The sequence below is a fragment of the Onychostruthus taczanowskii genome, unplaced genomic scaffold (genome assembly GCF_017590055.1).
Source record: "Onychostruthus taczanowskii isolate IOZ18803 unplaced genomic scaffold, ASM1759005v1 scaffold9, whole genome shotgun sequence".
Taxonomy (NCBI): Eukaryota; Metazoa; Chordata; class Aves; order Passeriformes; family Passeridae; genus Onychostruthus; species Onychostruthus taczanowskii.
In genome coordinates, this window is record NW_024506993.1 from 16,398,056 (window position 1) to 16,425,362 (window position 27,307).

A 27,307-nucleotide genomic window follows, 5' to 3' on the forward strand; every position below is an offset into this window, starting at 1 on the left:
ACCACAGCAGCTAAGATTTATAGACATTTCCAGAGTAAAGAAACAAATGTAGGTGCATACACACACGCCCACATACATGTATTTATCTCTAAGCTTAATACATATGAATATAACTACCAACTGATAACATGTTAAAAAATATTGTGGTTGTCTATGCATTTTTAAATGAAATAGAGTGAAATAGAGTTGTCTTTTTTAGTTTGGATCCTGTTCACATGCTTGAAATTGGATTTTTTGGATTTCCCCAAATTTGCATGCTTGCTCCTCTGTGTGCCTTCATACTAGACCACAAATATCTAAATCACTGGTATTTAACCCTTCCTAGGTCTGACAAAGGCCTCTCACTGCCCACTATTCCAGTAAATAAAACTCATGGACATGGTACCTGCCTTTCCTCTGCAACTACCAAAGTCTCCACCTGTGTTTCCATCAAACACACAACATCTGTAAAGCAGGAGGTGTTACCAGGGAGGTTTTGTAGTCACTGCTTTCACAAAGGATATTCAGATCCTCCACTGGTCTTATTCAAAGGTTAGAAATGTTCATCAAGGCACTACTTGGACCTGTGCTTGTCATTCACAGCTTTCCCCCTCTCTGAGCCCTTCCACTATGATCTTGGCACTGAGGGAGAACTGAGACACCAAGTGGAGTTCTCTGCTGTGCCTGGAGGAGCTGGAGGGGCATTAGTGTGGCACTGGAAATGCTGAAAGATGGAGTTTTCTTTTGTCAAGTGGCAAAGTATGAGCACACTCCTTGTTTGAAATGCACATTTGGACTGTGCATTCTGAAGAACACTCTGTCTTTCGAGTCACATGGCAATTGCCCTGCCACAGGCAGTGGCTGTCAGTAACTAGTGGCATTCAGACTAAATTTAAAATGTCTGTTTTGTCCATTTGTTTTTATTGCTAGAGGGCAATTTTATTTAGATTAAAAATGCTATAACTTCAGTAACTGTAATTATTACCTTGAGAATTTTGTATATTCACTGAAGAATTGAAACACCAGCTGATGCCTGAAGCACCAGTTAAAAGAATATTATCTTACCCATGCAAATTCTGCTATCCACACAAGTATTTATGTACATGGTTTTCACGTGTGTACATTAATAATTGTGTTCTTAAACCATGCATAAAATATATTTCAAGTTATTCCAGCAGCGATGGCATGGTCAAAATAAGTGTTTCTGGTATTTGGAACACTTAAGCAGCAGATATAACTTGCAATCAGGGTTTTAAAAAAAATTCTTGATGAATTCAATGTGCTTGAGAAGTGATGCCTTTGCCGTGCTTCTAAGCTGTGCCATGCAGATGAGGGAGGAGCCCCACTCCAGGCTGTCAGTGCTGTGGGAGCCCTGCAGCTTTCCTCCCACTGAGTCAGGAGCTCACCTGTGGCTGCCTGGGCCAAAGTGACTCCTTCCCAGTAATTTATGTTTGGCCTGAGGAAGATGTCTCCAGTGAGATATCCATTTTCCTGTTGGTTTTCCCCCCCATTTCATTCTTTTTTCCCTCTTTGTATTTTGTGGGATGTGCCCGTGGAAGCGAAGCCTCTTGGCCTCACACCTCTGCTGTGGCAGATCTTGCCCAGTTATTGAAAGTCGTCTTTCAGAGTCCAGGAGCAGCTTCTGGACAGCCCTCTGGCCAGGCCAGTGGCACAGTAAAAGACATCCCGTCTCTCTTTGCCTTTTGGCGAGGTGATAATGCAGCCCTGGCAGCACGGTCAGCATGCTCCTGTGGCTCTGCTGGCCCCGGGCTGCTCCCTGACGTGGTGCAGCGGGCTGGGCCGGGGATTCGGCTGCTGCTCCGCCTGCCCAGCGCGGGTGGAGCAGCCAGCTGGGGACAGAGTGCTCCGGCCTCTGGGAAGCTTTTGCTGAGCGCTGCTCCTGTCCCTCTCCTGGCTCACTTTGGGTGCCTTCAGCTCTGCAGAGCAGTTTACATGCAGATAACAAGATAAAAGCAGTTGTTTATTGGCTTGTATATACAAAAGACAGCTTTGCTCCAGGTGTGAGGGTTACTCACATTACTGCCAAGTACATTTATTTTTTGTAGGACAAAGAATGCTTGAGTTCCTGTAGCAGATTCTACTAGCATCTACTAGATTCTGCTTTATTTAAGAACAAATTGTAGCTTTAGGATTTACCATAAATACTTATGTAATTTATTTTCAAAATTTTGTTTGTCAAGAAATTATATGCAGAATTTATTTTTTCCTACAGTCTGCAGCTCATGATTCTTTACTTAACGCTGATACTTGAGCTTTATTTTTCTGGAAAAGTAGATCAATATCTTTCAATTAGAACCCTTTTGCTTTTTTGTTACTGAGTCCTCTGCAGGGGTGAGCTGTTTCCATGTGACAGACCTCTTGTGGATTAAGTGGAAATCTGAAAAAGGTTATGAGATGGCTTTTAGAAAGAATATCCAGTCTCATTCAACACACTTTCAAGTAAAGATCAAAAAATCATTGGTAGCTCTTCCAGTCACTGAAATGAAGAGGTTGAGATGTGCAGGACTGCCCCAGAGCTGCTTTTGCAACTTAACTAGGGCTGCACTACTGCTGAGACTCCTGAGTGTGACACACCTTTGAAGAGAGGGGTTTTCAGTCTTTGTCCAACAGTTTGCAGATTCTCTAATGTGGCTTCAAGTTCCCCCACCGGATTTCCACAGGTACAGGTAGTTTTACAGTGGCATGTTTGATAGACTAATTGTTGGTTTTCTTGCACCAAATGATGTGTGTGGTATGGAATACCCCTTTGGCTGATTCAGGTCAGCCATCTCGGCTGTGTCCCCGCCCAACCTCGCTGCAGGCATGATCCTTGTTTCACGTTAATTTATTCACAAAATTCTTGTCACTTTATGGCTGTGTTTTTCTCCTTGATTTTAAGTCCCATCTTCTTCACCATTTCTGTGAAGTCAGTACCCTCTGAAGACCCTGTGTCACCAAATGCATGCCATAAGTCTGAAATATTAGCAGTTATTATTTTCCCTGCAGTGACACCTGAAGCTGTTGGTCAGTGTTGTGTCTAACCAGGGGGTGCTTGTTGGGATCACAATTAGCTGAAGCACCTGCCTTGGTTTGATGACTATTGTCATTAAATCCTCCGAAACAAATGCTCTTTAAGATAAATTATTACATCAATATTAATGTGTTTAAGACTAATTCCAGAATGCAGGTTTAGTTCATTTTAGGGAATAATGTAATGCAGATGCAATTTTCTAAATGTGCCTTTTAAAAAAGCATTGTACCTTTTCCCATAGCTTTTTTTTTGTGATACAGAATGAGCTGTGCATTTTAAAATGTGGGGCTTTCAGCTTCAGCTGAGCTCCTTGACTGCCTCTTGCTTGCCCAGAGTTGAAGGAAACTCAATATAGAGAGGAGTGACTTAAAAAAAATATACTACATTAAAAAATATAAAAATAAAAGAACAAGTAAGATGTGGAGAGCACCATTTATAAGATTAAAGGAAATTTAACAACTTCTCAAATATGTGAAGAATACTACAAGAGGGAAGTCAGCAAAATATTTTCTGTGATGTCCAAAAGAAAAAAAAATCCAATATTTAAATAGAATCGAAGAAAGTTCATGTTTTAAGAGGAATGTATGTCTGAGCCACTGAAATAGATTGTCCAGTGAGGATTTGCCATCTCCACTTGCCATAAATATGCCAGATTTCCAAGTACTGTACCACAATTTCAGATGTTACCTGCAGTTTTACTGGCCAGTGTTGATTTCTAAAAGAAATTTGTTCTAAAAAGTTGCCTGTGCCACACCACTGCTTTCAAATGGTCTGTGTGGAGTTGCAGAAACAGAGTTTCCTTGGAATTTGGTGCAGAAATACCTTGGAATCCAGACTTCACAGATGTATGGATCATTTTCCACAGGCAAGGAGTGCAGTGTTATTCAGCCCTGATAATAAATGATTGGCTGCTGTTTAAACCAGACTAAATGTGAGGAGAGATTGAGACATGACTTGGATGAGCTGGGTGATTTCTCAGAGTCCTTCCTTGCCTGTTTTCACAACTCTGTAAACACATAGCTTGTAAACTTTGAAAATTTGTTTTGGAATGAACAAAAGCTTCAGAAATCAGCTAGGTTTTTGTTTACTACCCTGCAGATGCAGATTGTTAATGGTCACCCCCTTTACTGGATTTGGTTTTTTTACAGGTCTGTTCACAAACTTGGATAAAATCACTTTTTTCCCCGTTTACCAAGAAGTTTGTCATTCTGTTTGTCTTAGAGCTTAAATGTCTGGTTATTTCTGAGGTGCAGACTGTAGTTAATATTAGTAACAGTGAATCACAGGATAAATGCATTTATTTTTTCTGTGACCTTAAAAATATGCAGCATCTGTTGCTTAAAAGCAGGTGTGGGCACAGTTGTGTGGAGTTCTAGAAATCACTCATGTTAAGGATCTGTATGTGTTGTTTGTGCATTTATGTTTATATTTATATGATTGCCCTGAAGTTTGATCAACTCAAATGAATTCAAAACAGCAATATATTATTTTAAAAATATAAACAATTATTTCATAGGAAAACAAATCTTTGTGTTATGTCCTATCTTCATGAGAAATTTGTGTAATGAAAAAGATGGATTTTAATTTTTACATTTTTTCTGTACTAAGGTTTCCAATTGTTTTGAATTCATCAGTTATTTTATTTCATGTGGATTTAGATTCCCTTTTAAAACAAAATAAAAATTCAAGACTATCAAGCTGTCTTTAAAGCAAATTCAAGGCCTTCTTCCCCACATCTGATCCTCTCAGTGAGACTGTTATTATAATTCAGCCAAATCTGAAGTTGTTTTTGTGAGAGACTAAATACCCAGTTACTTTGTTCTGTTCTTCTCTAGAATTCTCCATAGCAAACTACTGGCAGGTTGTGCCAGTGCAATTTAAAATACGGGAGGAATAAATACAATAAGTAGGAAGTCAGTGGGAAAATGAGAGGAATTTTTATGGGCAGTGGATTTAGCTGATGGGAAGTGTTGGCTGTTGGCAGGTGAGGGCTGTGCCTGGCTGGCACTGACTGCAGCTCTATTGACCCTGGGGGCTGAACTTGGCTTGGGCCTGGCCAGGTTTGCCCACGAGTTTGGGGTGGCTGGGGAGAGCCAGGCCCCCTCCCCAGAATGGCACCCACTGTCCCCCTGCAGGCCTGGGGCTGCTCCAGCCCAGCTCCAGTGTGCTGCTTTTCCACTCCTCAGCTGGGGGGGGTCTTCAGCCCCTTTATTCCCAGCTGAGTGCTGAGTGACACCACTGTCACCTGTGGGAAGCAGCTGGAACTGGGTACTTGTGTTTAACTTGCAACTTTAGCAGCTTTGTGTTTTACTCCTCGTTTATTGTCCTGTCTGGAGCTGTTTCCTGATGGAGAATACCAGAATAATAATGGGGTGTGTAAATTAGATCCTAAAGCCTGTTCTCTACTCAGACATACATTAAGACCAGACACATGCAAAGAATTTATATGTGTTTAAAGCACATTGGAAATGTATGATAATGGCTTTTACAGGTTTCTGAAGTCTGGAGATTTTGTCAAGATAAACACTGCAACAAGACTCATGTGCCAGCCTGGAAGAAGTGTTCAGTGCAGACTCTTCCCTGAGTGCTGAATGAATCTTTGCCACACTGACTAAGGATTGTTAGTATGGGAACTAGCTAATCTGCTTTTATTCCTGGTGTGAAAAAACAAGAGCATTGCTGGTTGTTAAGGGTTTGTCATTATTGCAGGGCAAAATAAAAGTAATTTTTACAAAACACCCTAACAAAAAAATCTTTTAAAAATTTAACCTGTGTGAGGCACAGCTGGTTTTTTAGATGATCTCAGTAACTGCATGGTTGTAGTCAGTTTGCTTCTGTGTAAAGACAGCAGTGCCACAAATAATTATGATGTGTTTTACCTGGTTTCAGGTTGGTACAGAGGTGTTTCCATTAAGAAGCCCAGTGTCAAGGTAAGCATGAATATATTTGTTAATCTAATGGCAGACTAAGTCTATTTTACTGTTACAATCCAGTAACCTTTTCGTTTTCCTTCTCTAACTTTTTTCCTGTGGGAGGATTGGATTTCTTTTTAAATTGAGTGATACTCATTAATCACTCAAAGGATCAGAAACCTTCCTGACATGTAATATGGAATTTTTTCAACATTTATAAATCTCATCCAGTTTGATCCTCTCCACCCTACTCCCCTAAGAAAAGCATAGGTGGGTGATATTGCATTGCTTAAATGCAGCATTTTAAAGAACACATTTAATAAGTTGAATTATTCATCTAAGACAACTTTGAAAAAAGTCTGTTGAAAAAGGATTTTGTAAGTTTTTGGGAGTGGTTTCTGATTTTTTGCAGTTTAACCATTTGATTTGGTTATTTGCCATTTTTTTTCCATTGTTATTACTCTTGGAGAACTTTTTTGACTGTTCTGGTATGATTGTTTTTGTGAGGACATGTAAGTTTTTTTTAGTGTTTGTATCCAAACATGCTAATATGAGCTTCTATATGAGCTTCACTTTATTATCTGTTGCTTTAAATATTGCTTGCATTTAAAGAGAGGAGTACCTGATTCCTCATGTTTACCTAATGCCTATGCATTATGGAATATAAAATTATCTGTATTACATTGTCATGACTATAATACTCTTTTAATGAAATGTCTGCAGTCATTGTATGTGTTGGTACTTCTCTGTGTGTATATTCAGTTTTGATAGGAGAGCCCTTCAAACCTTCCCTGGTTTCTTAGATACCAGAAATAAGCAGCATTAACTAGAAGGAACCAAACAAGGAAGTGAAGTAGCATTTCTTTTCTTCCTGGATTTTCATGTGGCTGAAAGCAAGCATATTTACTGTTTTCCTGGTGAAGCCATTCCTCTTAGATTCAGCTTTTTTCCTTCTACAATTTTAGTCTTGCCTATGAACAAGAAAGAATTTTCCTTAGCATTTGGAATCTTACGTACTTAATATTCCTTTCAACCTGCCCCCCCACCCCAGAAATTTTTATTTCAAAATTGTGTGATTTTAAAGCTCTAAAAAGTGAAAGCCCACACTTGATTGCTGACATTTTTGTCAGAGGCTGTGAGCTGGTTTTTAATCCAAAGATTTCCAATGCTGCTTCTGTATTTCCTACCGAAGTGCAGGTTGCTGTTCTTACACAGTGACAGACTTTGCTGTTAGGATTCAGGCAGGGCCACTTGCTTTACAGAGGATGTGGAACACTGGGAAGAGGTTGGATTAAATTACCTCTTTTCCTCATGTCTCAACACACAAGAGCACACTGGCACAGGCAAGGTCGGAGTCCAGCCCTCATGGGAACAGTAAAAGACAAAAAACTGGAGGTGTCCCATGTAGGTTTGAACAGCTTTTCCTTGGAAAGGGAGAAAAACTGACAGCTCCAGGGTATGCAAGTAATAGAATACTTCGGTCCTTGGGGTTTCAGTGCAAATTTGGTGGTGGGCTTTTAGTTTTTGTTTAATTTGTCTTTTTAAGCCTCTATCTGTGTCACTTCTCCCTCACCAGCATCAGCTCTGGGAGCTGCAGGTGCTGTGCTGCAAACTGCAGAAGAGCCACTTTTCTGACCTTCCCAGGTGGAGGTTTGGTCCAGTGTGGTGTCCTGGTCTAAGACAGACTAAACCAGCCAATTGTTACTAATCTGAATGTAGAGTTTTGACTGGCAGCTTTGACACAATTGTTGTTTGGGGGGTTCTTAATATGTCTGTTGGCAGTTATTTATTGTGGCCTGGGTTACCAATGCTGAAAACTGCAAATGTACTTTTCTAACGGACAGAATTTTTTCTCTTGCAGGGGATATTTCCTGCAAATTATATTCACTTGAAAAAGGCAATTGTCAGTAACAGAGGGTGAGTATTTTTCCTTCTTTTAAAGAAGCTACAGTGCTTTTTATCTAGAAGGGAAACAAAGAAATAATTATTGCAACTTACAGAGATGTTTTAGGTCATTGTATCTTTTTTTTGTGTGTAATGGCTTGAAAATTAAATGTAATTTTACAGGGTTGGGGAGGGTGGCTTGTTTGTTTTTAGTATAGCAAGAATCAGGTCTGATGGCTGATGGTTACTCTTGTTTGCTTTGGCTCATAAAATTGTAACTTTAGAGGTGTCATCTGAAACACATGCATTTAAAGAACTCATATTCTTCCATTTCTGCTTGTTCTCTCACTGGCAAAATCCCGTATTTTCCTATTTGTTATGGAGACACCAGTCAGTAGACAGCCCATTTCATTTACCTACAGATTTTCAGAGTCATAGCTGTGTTACCTTGGATGTTTTCCAAAGGATCCAGCCCTCCCCACCTCACCCAAAGAGTGACTGAAGAGCACTGCTGAAAACTGCCCTTCTCTTTGTATTCATGTGTTGCTGGCTGTGGGTTTATTTCAGTTAATGTGAATAACAACACTGGTGGAAATGTCATGTCAGGGAAGTTACTGACAGGGGACTCTGGAACCTGCAAAGTTTCCTGTGAGATTGACTGAGACTCCTGAAATCAATACTTTGTGTTTTCACTGCTGCTTTTACTTGCATATTCCAGATAAAGGCTGCTGTGGGGAGATTTATAATTGCAGTGGTTCAGACAGTTGACCTGAGGCAACAAATTAAATGTGGAAGATAAAATGTATTAAATGGCACTTAGTGAACTACCTGCAGAAAAACAGGTGACTTCTGGTAGTCTTGAATTGTAGATTTGTTCCCACAGGGAACAGGGCCTCAGTAAGGGCAGCTGTAATAGTGATGCTTCATAATTTTGAGGTGTAATAAAATGCTGTATATTGCATAGAATAACCACTCCTAATGTGTACTCCCCTTAGGGGAAGGAGCAGTTCCCTATGATGTGTAGTTAATTAGTCCTTGATGTTAGTTTAGAGTTTGTGAAGGGCAATCAGTTCAGGTACTTGCTAGGAAAGCTGATACACTGTTTAAAAGTACCAAATCCTGATGCACCAATTGACACAACAGAATATAATGCAGTTCTGAACCAGAGGGACATGGTTATTTCAGGTTTTGTTTGAAAATTCTTTATTTCAGAATATATTTCAAGTGCCATTTTAAGCACCTGTGAAATAACAGAGCATGTGTTGAAGCTGGCAAGTAGCGAACACCACACAGCCGCCTGCTCACTGTCTCTGCCCTCTCCAAACATCCCTAGAGACTTACAGGGACTGTCCCCAGGGCTGGAGCAGCCCTGCTGTGAGGACAGGTTGGGAGAGGTGGGCTTGGCCAGCCTGGAGCGGAGAGAACGCTGGATAGAACTGCTTGTGACCTTGCAGCAGCTAAAAGGGGCTTGTAAGATGATGGGGACAGGGCTTTTGGCAGGGTCTGGAGGAATCAGGGGATGATGGGGTTACATTTAAGGAAGACATTTTAGGCTGTTGGGTGAAACCTTGGCATAGTTTGCCCAGGGTGGTGGGGGCTGCCCCATCCCTGGAAGTGTTCAAGGCCAGGTTGGATGGGGTTTGGAGCAACCTGGGACAGTGGAAGCTGTCCCTCATTCCAGGGGGTGGAATGAGATGAGCTTTGAAGTCCCTTTCAGTCCAATCCACTCTTGTGGTTCTCCTTTAATGGTTTTGGGAAATCTTTACCATGAAGGAACAAGTTTTATTCTTTTGATTAAAGGATAGATCCCTCAGATTTCATCTGCAATGTTGAAAAAGCTTTCTGGATAGATCATTTTAGTAGACAGCAAGTATTTTCAGTAGTTTCGATATGGGCTAACATTACTGAAGGGGGGAAAAAGGGGAGGACTGGCTTAAGAAAGGGATCCAAATTGTGAAGGACCCCACTTCACAGCCAAGTTAATTTAACATGCTGTAGTAATGAAAACTTTTAATTGACCTTGATTAGAGTGAAAGTATGTCTTTTGAACAGGAAATGCTTCATATAAGCTTAATCTTGTGGAATGTAGTGGAGGAACAGTAGCTGTGACTCTGGAGTTGCTTCAGTTTTACAACAGACAAAATGATCCCCTTAAGATATTCTCCTTATGCTGAACAAATTCAGGTCCTGGAATTCTACAAATTACTGCACTGTCACATTTCTTTTTCTACCTTTTCCAGGGTACATTTCCTAATTTCTCCTCTCTTTTTCTACAGGCAATATGAAACAGTTGTTCCTCTTGAAGATTCTGTGGTGACTGAAGTCACAGCAACACTGCAGGAATGGGCTGTGCTCTGGAAACAGCTGTATGTGGTAAGAGCAGTGCTCCTCTCCTTGCACATCTCTAGTACCCTGGGGAATTGTTACCTGCCTTTGTGCATTCAAAATCCATCAGAATCAATATCAATTGTTGGATTCCTTGTATTTATTGGGGGCTCCCTAACTGCAGAATAATGGATCATGTGAGAGTCACATGGAGTACACCAGAACTTTCTGCAGTTCTGAAATTCTACCTTCAGATCTGAAAATTTTATTGTTATAAGAAAAGGCAACAATTTTAAAGTGCTATTAAGTATGTAAGAAATAATATATTATAATACTTCTGCAAGTCCCATCAAAGACTTCAAAAATTATTCAGCACAGTTTGTAAGTAGTTGTTTCAGTGTCTAGAGTCTGAAAGGAGAACTCAAACTATGAGAGGTTTTGTACAATTGTTCCTCCATAAATTAGAAGTAGACATTAGGATAAATGTATTGAGTTTTATACACATATTTTTTATATAATTTTCAGTTGCTGCCACATAATGTCTCATACTTCGGCTTTCATCCCTCTTCTTTTCTTACATTTTAATAGCCAAAGCCCATGACACAGCAGATAAAATACTTGAACATTTGAAGGTATTTTTTCCTGGCTTTTATTTTTTCTTTTTTAGCTTAGTAATTGCAAGCCTTCACTGTAGGATTAGGATCAAGAACTGTAGGTGATCTAAGCTTGTATTTCCTTCCTGTCCTTCCTTTAGAGAAATACCTCTACACAGAGCTGCAGGAGCTTTGTTTCCTTATTTAAACCTGCAGTGACAACAGTTACATGTCTAGGAAACCAACCCAGGAACGATCCAGTGGAGTGAGTCCAGTGCATCTCCAGCATAACCAGCTGTGTTCTGTGCTTCAAAAAGCAATCAACTCTTATGAAATCACAACTGGTCCCAGTTCTTCTGTGGGGTCAGATGTCCCTGGAGGTATTCTCTTGGGAAGGAACATCTGACCTAATGGAGGAGGGGCAGGAAATGTTGTTTATGTCACGTTTTATACCACTCTTTACACCTAGTTCTCCTCCTTTTTCCATTGTATACACATACCTCTATGGATATGGGAACAAAGTGATCTTTTCTGTTTTCTTCCTGTAAGATTTTTTTTTTCTTCCTCTCTCCCCAGTGTCAGCTGACGATGACAACAGTAATATTGGCAATGGTATTAAATTGGAAAAAGGGGAATAATTTTACCTACAAATGAGCTAAGCTTCCTTTCTACTAAAGTATTTCTTTTTTATTGTTAACACCAGTTCCTTGAGGGGAAGGAGAGAGAAAGCTCTAGCTATAAACTTTCATTTAGTGATTTTCCTTTCTGGGACTCCTTTCTATTGTAGCTCATTATATTTCTTATAACATTGCACAAAACATTATTGTGTTCTTAAATAACAGGGGAAAGAATTTACTGTTCTCATAGAACTTTGGAAGGAGGCATCTGCTCCATGATGAAGAAATTGGCAGAGCTTCTGAGTAAAAAACACATTGTTTTGTGTTGTGGGGTTTTTTCCAAAAACTTAGGAAAAATTAAAAATTCTAATATAGAAATAATCACAGATTTGTTTAGATTGGAAGAGACTTCTTGAGATCATCAGCTGCCTTGTTAAGCAGGGTCAGCAAGACCAGGCTGACAGGACTGCACCAGCCAGGTTTTGAGTTCCTTCTGGATGGAGACTCCCCAGCCTCCCTGGGCCAAGCTGCCAAGGTTTGAGCACCTTTAGTGATTTCTCATCTCCACTGATACAGTACCACAGCCTTTCTGGCAGACCAATTTACACCGTTGTTAAGGGGGTAACTGATATTTGTCCCATCTGTGGGCTGTACATTGGAAGCCTGAGGAAATGCACTGAGGTGCCTGTGGCAGAGCTGGGACTAGAATTTGATCCTTGGTGTTCAGGCTGGAAGCTGTGTAAGGACATACCTTAAAATATATTGAAAGACTAAATGGAAATAGTTGTTTGTTGTTGGATCAGCAGCAGCAGCAGCAATTTTTATTATTCCCAAACTGTAATAAGAATTCATCTAAGAAATGTAATTAATGTTATTTGTCATGCTGCTGTGCCCAGTCAGCTTTGTAGAAATGTTTCTTACTGTAGGGGAAATTCAAGTGCTGGCTGTTGCACAGACACTCTCAGTAGGTCAGTGCCTGCAAAGGGCCTTTCACTGGTCAGTGGGGCTGCCAAACAATGTGAGCAACCTCTCTGAGCATCTCTAAATAGGCTCAAATGTTAATCTCATGCTTTTTGGTGAACTCCCTACCTGCATTATGGTTTGAAAGACCAAGTTTGTTTCAATTAAATTTGCCAGCAATTACCTTGGTAGTATTGTTGAGGTGCATTGTAAGGTTTGTGTTTGTCTCTCAGTGGAACAATGGGAGCTGGAATGTAATACCCAGGAAGCTTGCAGTGATTAAAACACTGCCTGGAGAGGGATGCTATGTTGTTCCAAGATAAGGAAGTTCTGCTGACAGAAAATTGGAGGGAGGAGGAGAACAGTGCGAAATGAGAGGGGTGAAGGATAGCACAGCTTTGAGACAGTTGCAGAAAATTAGTTGGTGTAAAATATTGGGAATCTTCCTCATTTTCTTCTGACCACAGAGAGCCCATGCCAGTACTGGGAATAAACTGTGCGTGGGGAAGCTTGAATGGGTTTGAGTTACAGGAGTTGTACAGCAATTTTAGTTTAGACTTCTGAGAAACGCATATTAGAAATGTTAGCCTGAGATCATTGCATTGCATAGGGCTGTGATATTCTTTAAATTTTTGCTATCAAGGTGAAAGCCAAGTTTCAGTCTGAGGAGAAAAAGGCATTTGTCTGTAATGAGTTCACAGAGAAAGGGCTGTGCCTGAAATGAATTTGAAATAGAAAGATGTATGATGTTTTGTTTGCTTTACTGTGATAACAAATTATGCTCTAAGTAGTTGGATTCTGATCATATAACTCTTTGAATACTGACAAAACAGCAAGGTTTTTTTGAAAATGCCAGAGGTTTTTTTCAATTGGAAAGCAATATAAATAAAACTTGGATGGAAACTATCAGAATCTGTTATTTATATTGGATGGGATTTTTAGCAAAAAACTATAACCTTGTTAAAAATTCTATGCCTACTTAAAAATAATCTATTTTTAAATAGATGGAGTAATCGGGAATAGAACTGAAATATTTATTTTTTAATAGAGGAGTAAAGATGATAGTACTTTTATTGTTCCGGGGACAGACCTTTTAGCAGGGCCCATAGCAATAGGACAAGGAGTAATGGTTTTAAATGAAAAGAGGTCAGATTCAGACTAGATACAAGGAAAAAGAATTGTATCGTGAGGGTGGTGGGGCCCTGGCACAGGGTTCCTGGAGAAGCTGTGGCTTCCCCATCCCTGGAAGTGTCCAAGGCCAGGCTAGACAGGGGCTTGTAGCAACCTGAAACAATGGAAGGTGTCCCTTCCCATGGCAGGGGGTGGAGCTGGCTGAGCTGTAAGGTCCCTTCCAACCCAAACCATTCTGTGATTCTATGTGAGGAGCACATTTTCCCCTATTTCAATATGTAATCTGTATGCAGACAAGGCAATGTCATGCCACTGGAAAATGGAAAGCAGTTCTTTGCCTTCTCTGGATCTGTATCCAGGCTGTATCCTGTATCCAGGCTTCAGAGATGAGCACTGAAGTAATGAGATTTAGTAGCTACTTTCTGGCAAAAAAAAAGCCACTGTTCTATTTTACCTACTTGGTTTGTTTTTTCCTGCTTTCACTGCTGTTGTAAGGGAAATGAGGAGGGAATTCACTGTGAGTGTGGATCTCAGTGTTTAAAATCTATTCTATGTAGCCACTGGAATTGCTGGTAATGTGGGTAGGGTCACTGCTAACCACAGCTGGCCAGATGTGTGTGTGTTTGTGTGTGTTTGCACACACTCATGTATTTGAGTACTGTCAGTAGGTGCACAGACCCAGTATCTTGTGGTTTTGTTTTGCCTGGCTCCAATACTCTGTTGTTCTTTAGATTCATTTGGACACCATAACTAGCTTTTGCCAATAAGCAAAAGATGCCAGTGATTCCCTCCCCCAGTCCTGCACTTAATTTGGTATAACTAGCTTCTTCTGTGAAAGCCTAAGAAATTTAGAAGAGGGTTTTACGTCTTGTTTCCCAGTATTGCAAAGCCAATAAGCAAAAGATGCCAGTGATTCCCTCCCCCAGTCCTGCACTTAATTTGGAGTGGAGGAGAAAGGAAAAGTGAGATTATTAGTGTAGCACTGTAAGCAACAGAGCCTGTTCTTCTGCCTACTCCCAAGGGACAAGGAAAAGAGCAGAAAAGCAAGAAAAAACCTTGGGGAGACTTGCTTAGGCACAGAGGTGGATAAAGATGCAAAATTGCATTTGTTACAGTGAAATGGGTGTGTGCAGCTCTTGGCTAGTTACCCATGTCACTCTACTCCTGTTGAGACAGCAAAATTATACCAGTAAGGTTGTTAACTTTCTCTCTTACCCTCTATGTGTTAAGATATGTTATTTTTGTACTACTTCTAAATAAAGGATCTGCAAGTTCTCTGTAAGCTTTTGTTAATTAGGTCAAACAAGACTCCTGTGAGTTTTTAAGTCAGCTAAGGAGATCACTGAAACTCACTGTTGGTGCACAGTAGCTATTTTAACTGTAAAAAAAAATTCCTCAGAGTCTAAGATGTGATGTGAGGACTATTTCTGTTGAGAGAGCAGATGACTGTGGAGAGACCAAATGTAATTGCCTAATTTAGAGTTTGGTCAGATCAATAACATTAATTTGCTACTTTTACAGTAATAAAAGTAAGGGGGAGTAGGGAATGTGTGGGGTGACTTCTTGTCCACTGTCAGGAGTAAGACCTAATGGTGTAGGGAATAGATGGAATTTTTGCCAGCTCAGTGTGAAACCAATTTCCCATTGGCTTCTTTTAAATTTCCTGAGGGATCCTATTAAGGAACAGAGTGGGTAGCAGGACTTGGTGCAATTGCTGCAATGTGATTTGGGTGGTTTGGGTGTCCCTAAAGTTGAAGCACTAGTTAAAACTCATCTTGAAAAATGCCATTCACTGAATCACTAAGGTAGTTTACTCTTACGGGGAGTGTTCTAGGAGACATTTTTATTCAGTGAAATGTGCTTTGCTCCACATCTGATAAAACATGGAATTGCTGAGGCATTTTCTGAAGTATGTAGGCAGAAGAAAATGTGACATGACCTGAAATGGGTGTGCTGTATCAGAAGGTCTCCCTTCAAGGAACGGAATTTCTTCAAGTCAAGGCTGAGCATATTAAATACACTCTTAAATTCTGTGCAAGCAGACTCCTGGAAGGATGAGGTATTTGTACCAAGAGAGATGTACAGAAACAGTGCTGGTGTATACATGGCCCTCTTTCCTCTTTGTCATTTTCATGTCATTTTCAAGGTTACCTTGAAGGGAAATTCCTTTAGGATGATTGTTCAGGTTTGTGAGAGTCATTTAAAAAGATTCTGAAGAGCTTGTCTGGCCTCAGTTGACATTAACAGAGAGAGTCAGAGTTATCACTTGAGAAGACAGGACTCTGGATAATAGTGTTCAGCAGTGGTATGGATATTTTTATATCTTTCTATGTTTGGAGTGAAGGATGAATCTTCATGGAGTGACCACACATGGGAGTTTGGGGCAGCTGACAGTCTCGTTAAGGGCTGCACAGCATATAGGGGAAACTAAGAGTAAATATTTCCACTTCCAGGAGCATCTAGTTCTTCAGTTCCTCAGAGGGAACAGTGCACTGACAAATCATCTCATTGCTTAGCAACTGAATCTGAGACTTTTAGCAGATTTGTTATTTGATTACTAGAAAATAGTTGAAGATTGTTCTTGATTGGGTTGTGATGGGCATGTGCAGAATGATTTGGAGAATGCAAAATAATGAACACTTCAGCATTGTATGCTGAAGGTGGATATTTGCATGATTCAGTATCTTTACTTGTGGAGGGGGAAGCTGGAGAAAAACAGTGGAATGTCACAGGTTGGAAGTGACTTTGAAATATCATCTGGCCCAGCCTTTTGTCAGAAAGGGATCCTACCTGGGGTTGTGTAGCACCTTGTCCAAATCCAGTGAATAGTTTTTTTTATTGAAAGGTATTTCTTTCTTCCATTGGGATGAAAGCTCTCCTGGTGCAATTTACACCCATTGCTGTTTGTCTTTTCCCTGTGTCTCCTTGTGGACAGAGAGCCTCCATCCTCTTAGGGAGGCTGTGCTGGTGCTGCAGTACTGGGATGGGATTCACAGTGAGAAAAGGCAAAAACAGCTGGGTCCTTCCTCACAGGCCAGGATATGCAGCCCTCAGATCATCTTTGTGCCCCTCCCCTAGACCTGCTTCAGTCTGTCCCATCTTTCTGGAGTTGTGGGGACCAGAATAAAGACCTCAATGTGTAAGTGTCACAGTGTGATTTATATCTGCTCATTACTTTAGGCAATTAGAAGATTTTGTAGGTAAAATCAGAGAATTTTGTACTGCTTAGATGTGTTGGAAAGTTGAGTAGAAGCCCTTCTCTTGCTGTGTCAAATTGAGACTTGAATTTACATCAATTTATTAGCTGTGGTTTCTTGGAGGTCTTTGGTGGATGTCATGACCTCTCTAGTCTACATTTCTTCCTTGGAAGAGCAGTGTTCTTGTGGAAATTAGACTTAATATTTATTAGGCTCCTGCTATAAAATGCAATCCATTTCAGTACTTCTCCCCTTAGCACTAACTTGCTGAAGTTCAGTTCAAGTGCTTCATACTTTAAGGTTATAACAGGTTCCCATAATTATTATTTTTTTCTTCCTTAATTTTAAAAAATTTTATGTAGTCAGTCTCTCATAGTGATTTGTGGAAGACTCTGAGCTCTAAGGAATTAAAAGTAGGTGTAAGATTTTAGGAGAGTAAAATAAAATTTGTTTGTAAGCAAGTCTTATACCATGAAAATTTGAAAATCTATTATAATTGATTTGAAAGTTACTTTGCTTTGAAGGCCACAGGATGTTATGGCAGTTTATTGGGTTTAAACAACAGCATAACAGGGAGCCACATATGCACTACCTTTCATTTACTGCCACATACAGATTTATGGTATCTTTTAAGATTATTAGGATCAACTAAACAGTTTTTATGTATTTTCAAGCAAACAAAAGGTTGACTATAAAACAAAAACTATGAACTATCAATCAGACCGTGTGGGAGGAGTATATGTTTTGAGTTGCTATGGAGATGGATAGATTTTTAATAGATTTTAAAAGTAAAGACAGAATTAAATGTAAGTCACCTTCTGGTGTCCGTTGCAAGTCCTACTGTGACAAATGACATGCAGGGTATTTTATAACCTCTTGCTTTGTAGGGAAATGTTATTTAGTCATTGATATGGGAGGTTGTAATATACTCTTTTATTTTGGTAAATAAAACAGTAGTTTTATGACTGATGCTGACATTCATAGCAAATTGTGTGAGGATTTGGAGGGGGTTTGTTAGATGAAATTTTTCAAGTGTTAACTGGTTTATAGTTAACAAAGAGCTCTTGCCTCTTTGAATAGTATTGCTGTGTGCATGCTGCAAACAGTGCTACAGTACACATGTAAAGTTCTAGTGTGATATTAAAACATGGGAATTTGATTTTATTGAATGCTGCTTTAAGACCAACTTGGAAAAACCAACAAAGAAATAGAATTTACTCGGGGGAGACCAGTGGCTGACCTGCAGATGATGTCAAACAGTCTCTTTTCACTGTAAACACACTGAATGTTGAATTGCATTACGTAAAGAAAGAAGGTTTTAATAAAAAAATTGAACAGAAGTTTGAGAGTTTCTTCATCTGTCACTGGAGAAAATCACCTGGGCTGGTCTAAGTCTGCTGATGTTACAGAATTGCACTTGAAATACAGGCAAGTGGTAGTGTGGTTGGAGTTTAGTATTCCAGAGACAGACTGAGGAAACACAGCGGTTTAGTTTGATTTTTAAAGAACAGAAAATTAAGAGTGGGGGACAAGGGCTAGGAGAGACTGGGAGTCTGGCTTTTTGGAGTGAGTGAGCAAGGTGCTGTGCATGGATAGGGCTTACAAAGGAAAAGGCTGATCATCCCTAGTGGGCATTTACTGGAACTAAAAAGACAGTTTGGATTTAATTTCATAGAAGACAGAAACTGTTGTTCAGTAGAAAAGCAAAGAACATCTGTCCTTTTGGCAGCCTGGATGGCACTGTGGTCCATGTGGTATCAAGAAGTGTCCTTCAGTCTTATCCTGATTTATGCCACTTTCTGCTGTTTCTGTCCTTAAGACAGAAAGAAAAAGGCAACTAGAATATAACAATTGCAGTAATTAATAGTTATTGTAATTTAAATATATATATACATAATGCAATTATACTTGTTTTCTAAGAGGAGTAGGTAGCAGCAAGTTTGACAGGTGAGAGGGGTAGGAAAATCAGTGTTACATGGATCAGTGTAGCACAAGTGGACTAAATCCTTTGTGACTGGAGTGACAGTGAGCAAACATTGTGGCTGCAGCAGTGGACAGCCAGCACTTGGGCTGCCAAGTCTGATTACTCTGCATTGTTGCATTTGGCTGGAGAGGAGGCAATGGTTGATAAACAAACAGGGATAAAAATGCATCTCAATTTAAAAACTCAGTAGTAAGCCTGGCAAATGGATAGACAATAAATTTTACATGACGTATTAAGATGAAATGAAAATATTTAAGGTTATTGAAGACCTGTTTGTTCTTTCTTATTTCAGCTTCCATCCACATGATTGAATATAATGTAGGGGTAATTGGTAAATTAAAACTGTGCTAGAAGTGTGAGCAGGGTGACAAAGGCAAACATCCGAGAATCAGAGAAATGCCAGTGTTCCCAGTCCAGTCTACTTTGTCCCTAAGGGTTCTGAAAAGAACTGCAATCTCTCTGTAAAACCAAGAAGTACAATAAAAATATTGTAGGTTTAAAGAATTTGGATATTCAGTGTTACATGGAAATATTAGGAATAGGAAATATCTGCCTTTATGGTAAGATTATTCAAATCTTTAGTGAACTAAGCCCTAAGGACTGTATGTTGAGCCACAAATGGTAATGAAACTCTGAATGGTTGTTCCTGGATCAGTCAAAATAAAGAGAGGTTCTGGAAGTGGTCATGCAATCAAAAACTACTGTAAAGCACAGACAGCAAGGCTAATTTCAGTTGTTGTTTATCCACATTTTCTTGAGTTCTTGACTTTCTCTTTAAGCAGACTTCTCATTACAATTTTTTGGTGACTGTTGGAATGAAGAAGGGGAAAATTAATATAAATTATATCTTTGGGAACTGCTCACATAATTTCTTAAATGGTTGTTGTTACATCTTATTTTTAAGTTAATAGTGATTAATGGCCTTTGGAGAAATGTGTTGTCCTTTCAGAAATTCTTCTGTCTGTTGCATAAAACATTATTGTTTAATAGAAATTAATTATGCTATGTTTTCCACATAGAGATTGCTTAAAATAGAAGGAATGCAAAGAAAGAAAAATAAAAAAAATTGAGAGAGGTTTCTGTGAGAGTTCTGGAACTCAACTTGTCACATTTTTTTGTGTTCATCTTCCTGTAAATTCCACGGTGGTTTTTTTTCATTTTTAATTTACTGTAGAGCCCTGTACTTGCTGGTTGGTCTTAGATACAGCTTTGGGTTCAGTCATAAAAGTTGATTAAATATCAAAAGAATACTGATTGCCAAGTTTGATTTCAAAGTCTTTAGTTGCTGTCACTGCCATTACTGTACTGTTTAGTGAGAAAGATACTTTGATTGTATGCTTATCCCTGAAAATATCATACTGCCTTTGGAAAAAAATCCATCAGAGATGATATGAAGAATTAATTCCAAAAGGTATTGAGGGCACCCTAACAGTTTATAAAACAAATACTCATTTCTTTTTCCTGCCAGTGCTCCCTGCCATTAATAGGTCAAGATCCCGAGTGTTTAGATGAGATCCAATATGTATTACAGAAGAAACTGTCACTGGAATAATGGAAAACATAAATCATGCGTAGGGTTATATTATTTTCTGATAATATACGTGTAGCTCTTTTATCAGTGGCTTCCTGTGGATGTGGTCTGTAGTTTGTGCTGCTGCAACAGCAACTCCTGCAGCTGCCAAGGGCACAGCGAGGGCTGGAGGTGCCTGAGCACTGCCCAGCCAAACCCTGCATCCCCCAGGGCTGTGGCTGAGGGGGCTTGGGGTGTTGCACAGCAGCTGCAGGGACCCAGGAAAACCAGGAACCTCCCCTGCTGTAGGGAGAAGTAATAGCTTTGGGTTCAAAGAAATTTAGTTGCTTATGGAAATGGTATTTAAGGTCTACTCTTGGGTCAAAGTCTTACCCACAGCAGTTGAGATCTTGTGCTCGTGTGACTTGGCATAGGGCTTCCTAGGGCTAATAGAACTATATTAATTCTTTCTTTTCACTGTATTTTGCTGAGCTGGGTGTGAGTTTTGCAATCTCCCTGAGCTGAAAGAGCTTCTCATAAATCTGGAAGATGCTGAGCCCTGAGTTCGTTATCTGAAGTGTGTGTTTGTTTCAGCAAAGCGACAGAAGTCTGAGTTCAAAGCCCTTTACAGAGCAGGGCAAACAGTGGTGTCTTTTATGTTCTTTACTGTTCAAGCATTGGCTGTTTGATCTAAATTAAATTGTGGTTGATGGAGCAGATTTCAATTTATTCTTTCTGATACATCCTCAGAGTTGATGGGGGGTTTGTGAATGCCTGTTCTGTAGTCTGTGCAAGAGGCATTCAGGAACTGAGCTCAGCCTGCATCCTGTCACAAGCAGAGGAACACTTATTTAACACCTCTCTGGACTCTCCACACTGCTGTAAGGCAGCACTGCTGCTGAGAGAGGCATTTTGTCCCCTGCTGTCCCCTCCTGCCTGTGACATTGCCACCCACCCCTCAGGAAGCAGCAGTGGGGTGGGCACGGAGCAGCGCCATGGCCCTCGGTCACTTGGCAGCTGCCTGGGAGTCTGAGCTTCCCTGCAGTTTGATCCAGTGCTCAGTGCCCTCCCAGTGATGCTTATCAGAAAAGCTTATCAATTTTTGACTGTGATATTACCGAAAGTGTTTCTTTAATTTAAGAATAATTATTCCAGCTTTCTTTTATGAATTAGCTTAAGCTCACTTTACTGTGTGCAGGTGCATAAACAGGTGTTAAAGTCCTAGAAGTGATCCTTGTGTTGTACATTTCCACATCTATTACTGACTGCATGTAATAGTTTTTTAGGGTAGGCCAGTAGAGTTTTGAGGGCAGTAATTTTATATTGGGAATCCATCTCTGCCTTTCTCTGTGCTTTTTTTTTCAGTAGTCTCAGAACTTGGTGTAATAATCAATAAAGTCTTTCTGGCCTGTATGTGACCTGGCAGGCTGTACAGAGTGCACAGGGAAGCTACCACTTTAAAGGTACTTACACAGAAAAGTTACCACTTTTAAAGAGTGAAGCAGTAACATTTTTGGTATCAGAATTTTTGTTGTGACCTGAATAGCTCAAGTTTAATTTGAAGTGCTTGTGGCAAGTTACCTTCCACTGCAGTTTCTCTGCAGGTGAGATTCTGCCCAGTGAGTGCCTAGTGCTGCTAAATCCCTTTACTGTCAAATGGACTTGTTATTTTCTCATTAGAGGGACATGCTTGGAAAGCTACTTAGATGAAATTTAATGAACTTCTAAAACGTAGCATAGAATTGGCTTACAATAGTAACAGAAAATTATCTTATTTTCTGGGTAAACAGGGAAAGATCAGCAGCAAAGTTTCTTTTTAATCTTTCTGACTGTGTGTTCACTAATGAAAAGGACACTGTAAAGAAACAGGCGTGTGGCAGGTTTTCATGATAGAGCTAATGAAATTACTGTAAATAAAAGTGTTAATTATGGAATAGTTGTTAGAATGGAAGATAGGGAAGAGGAAAATAAGATTTTACTCACTGGATTTGGGGTTTTTTGTATCAACCAAACAACTATTGTATGGAGGTGTTATTAGTATTTTAATTTCATTTAAATGTATGTGATGATGGAAGCTTTTGATCTTGGAAGTTATGGGATATGCTGGATCCTTAGAGAGATGTATATTTTTATATTTCCAAAATTTAATTTAAAAAAATTAAATTAAAAATTTAATTTAAAAAATCCTGTTACTTTGAATTGGAAGGTGCCTATTACATAAGGTGTACTTTTTGAGAAGACATCAAACCCTGTCACCTTTGTGGAGCTCTCAAAGCCCTGTGCCGGGTGGCAGCTCAGTTCAGGCTGGCTCATGACTGTGCTCTGAGGACCTGCCCCCCGAGTCTGTCAGAGCTCCAATCAATGATTCAGTGGCCTCAGATGTTTAACAGATATAAACCCCACCCTAAATATTGGGAAACTTTGATTTGTACTTTTATGAAGTGAGCTCAGCTATCCCATTTCTTCCACCTGACTCTTTCCCCTCATCTGTCCCTTTTGGTCTCTTTTTTTTTCAGGATCCCAATCTGAGCTTCTCATTAACTTCTCATCTCCCTTTCCCTGGGAGGCACTTCCCAGTCAATCCCAGTCTTAATTTTGATGAAACTTTGCTGTGTTTTCTTTTATTTCCTGAATTTTGTTGGATACTTTTATGTTGCTTTCCTAAATAACTCAGTTGTTGTTGTTTAGGTGTTACTTTAACTGTTATGAAAGAGGACAATAAAAAAGCTGTTGACTTAATTTTTTCTGTAATTAAAAAATTGACTGGACAATTCGTTTAGCTGATAAGGAGTGACGTGAAGAGATGTTGCAGGTATTTCTTGAAGAGACAGAAGTGATAGGGAAATGGGGACATCCAGTTGCCTTTCAAAAGGGGAAAAAATATTGTGACCAATCAAGTGCTAAGAAGATACAAACCAAACAATAAGGTTTCTGCCAGTTTTTGTCTGCTGCTTGTGTCACAGAACAGAAACAGAATGGCAGTTTGTTTTTGGGGAACTAGCAGCATCTGTGACAAGTTTAGAGTCAGGAGGATGATTTTAATGAGCCACTTAGGCTTGTTGTTGGATTTTGGTGTCATAGTCTGAAGTAGCTGGTGAGTGTTCTGTCTGGATCTGACAATAATTGCCAGGCTTGTCAGCTCTCACTGTGATACTGCTGCTGTCATCGTGTAAATCTACATTAGAAACACAGCTAAATGCAAGACTTCCATTCAACAGTTATTCTGTTAACAGCATAGTGTTCTGGAAGGAACATAATTATGATTTGATATTTCTCTTGAAGCCACTGCATTGCTGTGTTAGATAAAGAACAGAATGGTGGTATTAAAATAGTTGCAGAAAGAGGAAACACAGACATTGTGTACTTTCCTTTTTTAAAAAGAATTCTCTTGTGTGAAGCAATCTAAAATAAATTTTTTCTAGTTGTCAGTTTTATTTATCCTAGAAAAGCCATACCCTGTTTTAAGATATAATTTTTTAACACCTCTAACACATTCCACTACTATTTTCCAAGGGGATTTTTTTGTCAGTAAATCTGGGAAATGCATATCTAGGTAGTTGACAGGCTTTGCAAAAGAAAAGCCAGAATTCTCTTACACATGGACAATAGGCTGAACCATTTATACTCCATGTTTATCATTTGTACATTTACACTTTCCAAGGCAAACACTGGTACTATCTCAGCTGCTTTTTTTGAGAACATTATTGTGCAGTGGATGACATAATTTTCTACTGGAGTTCCTCCATTTTATTAGAGGAAATGAGAGAGCTGTGCCTAATGGAACATCTTTTGCTAGAGGTCCTCAAGTTAGCTTGGCCAACTTGAATTGGGTTGAATAATCTAAGCCATCACTGTTCCTTTCCTGATTTCTTCTACCCCTCTGCCTTATGATGTGGAACCTGTTTACCAGTTTGAACTCAGTCTAACAAAAAAAATTAATTTTTTTGCATGTGTAGAGGAAAGAAATGTGATTTTATAGCTCCTGCCATGGGAAGGATTGCAGTGCAACTTCATCCATATTGTGAAGCAGAAGGCAATTTCAGACAGGAATTTCTGGTGGATTAAATGGGCTGTGCTGCCACAGCGTTAAATTTCAATGTCATAACTGAGTGGTTTCCAAGAAAAGAGTTTTTATATTATTGGTAATAGTCTAATGGCATAGTTACTATTTTTGTAACTGCAGGCTCTTCTATTGTGGAACTTTGATTATTGCTGTGCTTGTTTTCTCCATCGTGGAGTTTCAGCTTTAAAAATCAGATGAGATTAGATGAGGAATATTCACTTGGCTCACAGGGAGTTTTACTGCTGTGTTTTCAGTTTTACATGCACAGAATCACAGAACTGGCTAGATTGGAAGGAACTTCTGGGGATCTCCAGTCCAACCTCCTCCCCAAAGCAGACCCTATTAGAGCAGGTTGTTGAGGATCTTGTGCAGTTGATGTTTGAATATTTTTGAGGAACCCATAACATCTCTTGGAAAATGTCTGTTCTAGATTTTTACCACCCACAAGGGAAAAACAACTTCCTTTTATCTGGCTGGAATTTCCAGTATCTGATGCTATTAACTAACCCTCCCTTGACACAATGATTAAAGAATTTAAGTGTAGAATTAAATCTAGCACTTACTAAGTGGTTTAAAAGCAGATGAATTGATAAGAAAGCAGTTGAAAATGGAAAATTTTTATTCAGTGCTGCTCTGCTGGTTGTAATAGGACCTGCAGGGATGTGTTCTAGTCTGTTATTCACTAGTCTTATTAATAGCAATCAGGAAAAATCAGTGACATGGAAATTGCTGATGATGCAGAAATAGGAAGTTAAACAATGATTAGTTCAGAAATGGTGTGGTTTCTGTCAGACACTTGGCTCATTTAAACAGCACTGACTCCAATACATCCAAATATAGAAAGGCCCCACAGATGGTGTTTGTGTCCTGAGGTGCAGTGACACTTAACATGATGGAACATTATTATGGCAAACCAATCCAACATCAGCCTCTTCCTTGCTTTTGACAGCTAAGAGGATAAGAAGTCTTGCTTTCTAGACAGGGGGCATCTGGAGGGGCAGAGGGAGAGAATAATTGAAAAATTCTCTGTATAAATTAATGAGGTGATTGCTGGGCAGCTGCTACTGATTCTGCAGTGTCCTCTTCAGAATAGACGGGGAACAGCCAGAAAGGTTCCAAGGTGATCCATGATGGCAGCGAGTCCTAGGAGGGGGAACCTGGAGTGGGTCTCCAGGTTATCTGAGTCCTTTACAGCAAGTTCGTGTCCACCTATGGCATTTTCAATGTGCTTGTGTTGCCTGGTTAAAAAAATGTATTTGCAGCAGTGGATATTTTGCAGCTTCTCAAAAATGCAGTACTTTTTGGACCATATGAGTTAGTTTTTTTCTGAAGCCTATACTCAGACTTCTCTCCTCATTATTCCTTATTGTGTTTGCCATGAACAAGGGGAAGAGCTCATTCCATTTCTCTTTCCTGCAAATTTTTGATTTAAATTATTTTTGCAATTTTGTCATTTCTAGACTAAAAAGTCATAGTCAAATCCAACCTTTAAAAACTATCATGTTTTCTGGATATTCTCATTATTGCTTGAAAGAATTACCTGTTTATCCATGTCTTCTTGATGTATAATAGATAAAAATAGAAAGATAATTAAATAAATAAAAGTGAGAATAATGTTCCAGCAGAAACCTGACAGAGTCAAGAGATTACTTTGCACATTTGCTCAGACAAACTGCAGAAGTTGAGTGAGGAGTCAGCCTATTGTGACTTATAAATGGGTATGTGGAGGAGGGTTGCAGGTAGCTGATTGATAGTTGTGGTAATCTGTCAACAATCTGTCAGTGCTCCCAAAGAAAAAAAAGGAGGACAAATCCCAGTATTTACAAAGCAGAGCCATACAGATTTGGAATACTATTGAAGGCACTTCTTAATAATTAGGGTGATTAGCAATAGATTAATCAAGGAAAGCAGTTGTTTCTTTATTACTGATATCTTTAAAACAAGACTGGATTGTACTTTAGATGATTTGTTGCCACATTATCCTGGAGGAAATACGTTGCAGCAATCTGTGAGCAGGTTTCTATGGCATGTGCCCTGCAGGAAGTCAGACTAGATAATCACAATAATCCTTTATAGTCTTGGAATGGATGAATCTTTAAATCTGTTTAGTCAGGACCAGCTGTGTTGAAAAACAGCATTGATAAATACAAAAAAAAATAAGCTATGAGGTAGGGGATGTGCTGCACTGATGGGTTTTATATTCTTTCAGGCAAGAGCATTGTATGTAAAAGACTAATGGTTTTGTAGGAGTCTTTGTCTAGTGATGCCTTTCAGAGATTAAGTGCTAATTCTTGTACCCCTTTAAACACATTCTTTGTGGTTTTTGATGACTTATCTCCTTGGTGAGGACATGCTTTTTGGCTATTTATATAGAAACTGTGGAAAAGATTGACATTCAATACCTTTTTTTTTTTTGGGTTTTCCTACATTTCAAACACTGTAGGGAACAGCAGATATTTTGGATATCTTTGAGTGGGAGATCACCAGAAATGGTTCAGTTGCCTGGTAAAGTTGTCAGGCTGAGTCAGGACCGGTTCCTTTGCCTTTCAGGCAGGTTTAGCAGGTGGGAATCAGCTGTGTCCTGCAGGGCCCTGCTCTGCCAGACGTTCTAGGCAGCAAATAATGCTGCTGGCACTGCTTGGCTGTCATTTATTAACTGGAGCTTTTCACCATTCTCCCTGTGCAGTGATGTTTTTCTTCCTTTCCATTTGGCTTTTGTCTGTGGGGCATTCTGAGCCCCAGTGAAAACACCCAACTTCCACCTCAGAAGGTGACCCTATTGAAAATAGATGGGAAAAAGCTCAGGAATTGCCTGCACTCTACACTGACAGGAATGCTTTCATACTGTTTTTTAGAATAATGAGATGCCCAGAGTAAAAAACCATGTTTTTATTCTGGTGTTATTGGGATATTTGTTTAAAATCTACAGTTTTAACAGCTGCCAGCCACAGGTCCCTTTACAAATATTTGCACTGCTTTTGTCACATACATGAAACAAACATTTTTAAATTGAAGAGCTTGGAATTAATTCTTTATCCTGGGAGTTTTACCTGTTTTCTCTTAACTTTTTATTTGTAATCCTGCCTCTCATTTTTGAACTAATTTTTTATTTACCAAAGAC

At 39.5% G+C, this 27,307-nt stretch overlaps 1 protein-coding gene across 1 annotated transcript in view; it reads left to right on the forward strand.

The window, feature by feature from the left end:
* The window catches only part of DOCK3 (dedicator of cytokinesis 3), a 185,528-nt gene that overhangs the window by 21,735 nt on the left and 136,486 nt on the right, over positions 1 to 27,307 (forward strand). The window contains exons 3-5 of the mRNA XM_041426040.1: positions 5,900 to 5,940; positions 7,784 to 7,839; positions 10,083 to 10,179. Of these exons, the coding sequence (XP_041281974.1) occupies positions 5,900 to 5,940; positions 7,784 to 7,839; positions 10,083 to 10,179 (194 nt within the window). The remainder of the gene's footprint in view (positions 1 to 5,899; positions 5,941 to 7,783; positions 7,840 to 10,082; positions 10,180 to 27,307) is intronic.